Source organism: Mustela erminea, chromosome X (assembly GCF_009829155.1).
Source record: "Mustela erminea isolate mMusErm1 chromosome X, mMusErm1.Pri, whole genome shotgun sequence".
Taxonomy (NCBI): Eukaryota; Metazoa; Chordata; class Mammalia; order Carnivora; family Mustelidae; genus Mustela; species Mustela erminea.
Window position 1 is genome coordinate 44806603 of NC_045635.1, and position 4367 is coordinate 44810969.

General features: G+C 55.5%; 1 protein-coding gene across 1 annotated transcript; it reads right to left on the reverse strand.

Annotated features, from left to right (window-relative positions):
- Window positions 1-1804: 1804 nt before the first annotated feature.
- LOC116582250 (EZH inhibitory protein-like) lies at window positions 1805-3844 on the reverse strand. The gene is made up of 2 exons (XM_032329696.1): window positions 2968-3844; window positions 1805-2817 (listed from the first exon to the last, which is right to left on the reverse strand). Exons 1-2 carry the CDS (start codon window positions 3842-3844, stop codon window positions 1805-1807), a joined length of 1890 nt encoding a protein of 629 aa, XP_032185587.1.
- Between the last annotated feature and the right edge of the window lie 523 nt (window positions 3845-4367).

Here is a 4367-nt window from a genome sequence, read left to right on the forward strand (position 1 = left end):
TCTTCCCATCGCTTTGGATTCACTTCTCCATCAGTCCCACCTTTCAGAAATTGGTTGGTTTTTTGTTTCTAGATTTGCTGTTCTTCTTCTCTTCGATCTCCCATTGGATTTGTAGGTTTGCAATCTTTAGATAAGCTATCTAGCTGATCTCCCGCTGCCCAATGCAGTCTCAGCCTGCTCCTTCTCCGCCATCTTTACTCCTCCCTCCAGCATTGTATTTCTAATGAACAGTACTCACGACTGAAGTTTGAGATGCCTGTGAGACACCTCAAGTGAATTCAACAGACAGTTGGATATATGTGGCTGGTGCACAAGGATGGTAACCGATAGACACATTTGGGATTCACAAGCTTAAGGTTATATTTGAAGTTATGAGGCTATATAGGATCCCCTACCAAGTGAAATGTGTACCCAAAAATGACCCCAAAACTTACCTTCTGCGACAGACCTTGTGGGAAATATGGGAAAGAAGGGAAAAAGGGTTCCTTTTACTGTTTTGGTTTATATGTGATTTTCACTCCATTTGCTTTATGTGGTTTCCTATCATGCTTCCAAAACTTAACATTTTGAAAGCAGCTGAGTTGAGTCCCATCGCAGTAGTCATAGGGTCAAGGTGAAAAACAGAATATAGAAGATAAGACCACATCATCAGTTACTCAGAGAACCAGATATATATCCAGTTCATACGGTGGTATATGTCCATCTAGTTCTCTCCAAGTATGTCTACACACACACACACACATACACATTCAACTTCAAATGCCTACTCACAAACTAGGTAACATTTCTTATAATGGGATAATTCATTAATACAATGTTCACCCAACACTGGACCATTCCTGTATCAGTTATTAACTCAAAATCACCAAGTCCACCCCCCCTCCCCAACTCACCTTCAGGAGCCACTGTTCCCAACAAAGAATTTCTTCCTCTAGAAGGGAAGAACTGCGCCCCCTTCCTGATCATGGGTCTTGATTCTAGCAATGCCTTCTATCCTCCTCCCATATACTTGACCATGCACTGCCTCTTTCCTGACACAGGATAGATATCGCCACTACCTGTCCATTTCTCTAGCCAACTTGGGTTAAAGGTGCCACCTATTCTGGTTTTTTTTTTTTTAAGTCTTCATTCAAATTCTAGTTAACATATAGTGTTAATACTAGTTGCAGGTAGACAATTTAGTGATTCAACAATTACATACAACACCCAGAGCTCATCACAAAACTGTAATCCTTAATCCCCATCAAGGTGCTCCCTAGTCTTACCCCAGTACCCAGTACTAATACTTACACTATAAGCATATATAGTAACTAGTGAAAACTTCCTGGACAGACCTCCACTTCAAATTTTGGCAAAATGACTCAAAGAATATTTTACCTCACTTATCTTCCAAAACGAAAGCTATTATACTGATAACCTTTTTCTATTTCTCCAACTGTAAAACCTTTGTACCTCAATCAAAACCCACAGTACATTAAAAAATGAAACACAATAAAGTCAACATTTTAATTTTATTCATCAAAAATTCATTGTGTAAGTGGCAACCTGGAACGGGGGACCCTCAATTCAGGGCAAAGGCAGTCTGGCCCTTTTGAGGGAGAAGGGGCCCTGGAATCAAGGGCCAGCAGCAGGTAAGTGCTGGGAGGCAGAGTCTTGGGGAGAGGAAGTTTCAAAACTCGGGACATTGGTTGTTGGCTCACAAAACTTGGAAACCTCACAGGTAACTGCAGGGCAGGCAGCCCATTTAGGACAGTGGGGAGATGCGGGTTCCATTTTTGGGTCTTATGAGGATGCTCATGGAGGGTCACAGCATAGGAGGTGTAGGTGGGTAAGGTGTGCTGCCTATTTCAGCCCGCTCTCCTGGAGAGACAGGGCTCAGGGCATCAAGTGCTGGCAGCAAGGTGCGCCTAATGGTAGCAGGGCTAGGGGTGGAGCTGGAACCCAGGCCGCAAAACACACAGGAGGAGGAAGAGGAGGTCAGGACAGAACACCCAGCTGGGGAGGGACAGGGGCTCAGGCCCAGAGACCCAGGGGAGGAGGAGGAGAAGCTCTCACTGTATCGTCTAGGGAAGAGACAAGAGAACGCGCCAAGAGAGGATGGTGAGGAGGAACTCGCGTGGATGGCAGGACCAGGCTGGGAGGCAAAGCACAGGACCTCAGGATCTGGTGAATTTGAGCTGCTGCGGAAGACCAGCCTTCTTAAGGCGAACCCAGGGGGAGAAAGGCTCTGGGCGGCTAGCCCAGGCGGAGAAGGGAGGCTGCGAACTGCTGATCTTTGCTGGGTAACATGGCTCCGGAGGACAGGCCCCAGTGTGGAGGCGTGGCTCCGGAGAACAGGGCCTGGACTGGCTGTGAGGCTGCTGCAGAGAGTAGGGCCCGGAGGGGAGGCGTGGATTTCGAGGGCAAGGCTTGGCCTGGTAGCTCTGTTGTGGAGAACAGGACCTCGACAGGATGCACCGCTGCAGCGAAGAGGAGCCGGATGGGATGTAGGACTGCTAAGAGCCAGACCTGGCAGGGCTGCGGGGCAGCAGAGGGCCTCGCCAGGCCTGGTTGTGGGGCTCTGAAGAGCAGGACCTGGTGCGGTGGCACGGCAGCAATGACGGCGGCGGCCAGCAGGGCCTTGTGCAGAGGCATTGCTGTGAAGAGCCTGGCCGGACCCGCGCGCAGGGCTACGGAGGGCCGGGCCCGACCCGGACGCATGGCTATGGAGAGCAGGGCCTGGCGGAGCGGTGTAGCTTCCATGGCCAACGCCTTGCCTGGCTGCTTGCCCGCCGAGAGGAGAGCGTGGCGGGGTGGTGTAGGTAGAAGGGGCAGGGCCTGGCAGAGTGGCGCAGCCTCGAGGGGCAGGGCCTGGCTTGGGCGGGCGGCGACGGCGGCGGCGGCGGCAGCGGTGGAGATCAGTGCCTGGCTGGGGTGCACCGCGGTGGCGGCGGCGGCGGCGGCGGCGGCGGCGGCGGCGGCGGCGACGAACAGGGCCTGGCTCAGGTGCATGGCGACAACGGCGGCGAGCAGGGCCTGGCTCAGGTGCATGGCGACAACGGCGGCGAGCAGGGCCTGGCTCAGATTCACGGCTGAGATGATCAATGCCTAGCGGGGTGGCGCAGCCACTGAGGGCAGGGCCTGGCCTGGCTGCTTGACTGCGGAGAGCTGGGCCTGGTGCTCTGGCCTGACTTCGGAGGGCAGGGCCTGGCTGGGCTGCCTGACCCCACGGAGAAGCCCGAGAACGGCGACGGCCGCTGGGCTGAGGCCCCGGAGAAGATGGCGGCGAAGGCATGGGGCACTGAGGCGCAAGAAGCCCAGGAAACAGACAGCGACACCCTGGAGGCTTCTGAGCCTGGGCAGTCTCCTTGCGGCCGAGCTGCTTCCTCCCACGGCCTTTCCCCAGGCTTGTGGGCAGGGTCGAAGGCCCGCTGGCCTGGCCAACTCCCCTCATGGCTTGCACCACGGTGCCCACGCCACCTGCGTGTGAGGCCTGGAGACCTTGGCCCGCTCCGGGCACTACACATCTCAGCTCGGCGTGGGGACTGCGGCTGCCCTGGAGGTCGGCACGCTCCCTCGCCTGCACACGAGCCGTAGAGGGCAGATCGGGGCCCTCGCCGTTGATCGAAATGGCGCCAACAGCAGCAGCCAGGGCGGAGGCAGAGGAACCTGCTGTGCCACTGTGTGGGGCGCCACCACCCGATGGAGAAAGACCGCTAGAGACCGAGGGGACGGAGGCCCTGGGATCGGGGCTGCTGACCCCATAGGCCTCGCCGGGGGCAGGGGGAACCTTGTTCTTCGGCCCTACGGGCACCTCACCCTGAGGTTGCTTCCGCGCCTTCTCGTCGGATGACAGGGTGGCCATAATGCTGGATTCTCTCTCAGAGCTGTGAGAGCGTGGCTACAGACGCCGCCTGAGTAGAGCTCTGGGGCAAGGAGTGAGGAGGATGGGCGTGCTCTGGTCTGATTTTCGCTTCTGATTGTTCAGCCGGTTGTCACGTGACTCTCGTCTTAAAGGGAGCGAGCCAACCTAGCTCCATCCGGCCCGAACCAGACCGTGTGCTCTGCGGTACGGGGGACCGATGCTGCTGGGTCCACGATGTGAATTCCCCATCCATACCTGGACTGCACAGGGGCGGCGATGCTGTCTGTATAAATACTTTGAGCCACCCCCCCAAATCAGTTTAGCTTGTCAGCTCCACTCTGGTGGTGAAACTTTCGATCAGTGGCTTGAAAGAAATACCACACTGGCCAACAGGAGATAGCCGCTGAGCTGGGCATCCCTCCTGGAATCCCGACAGGACCCTGGGCCTATGTGTGACTCCAGAAGAGACTGTCCCGGAACTCCTTCGGGGATCTGAATGACCCCACACAGGGCTCTAGTGGGC

What these genes read in the sequence shown, in the direction of transcription:
- LOC116582250 (XM_032329696.1), bottom strand. Translation starts at nt 3,844, where the DNA reads ATGGCCACCCTGTCATCCGACGAGAAGGCGCGGAAGCAACCTCAGGGT. An exon ending in ACCTGAGCCAGGCCCTGTTC is followed by an intron (nt 2,818 to 2,967) that starts GTCGCCGCCGCC and finishes CCACTCTGCCAG; the next exon opens with GCCCTGCCCCTTCTACCTAC.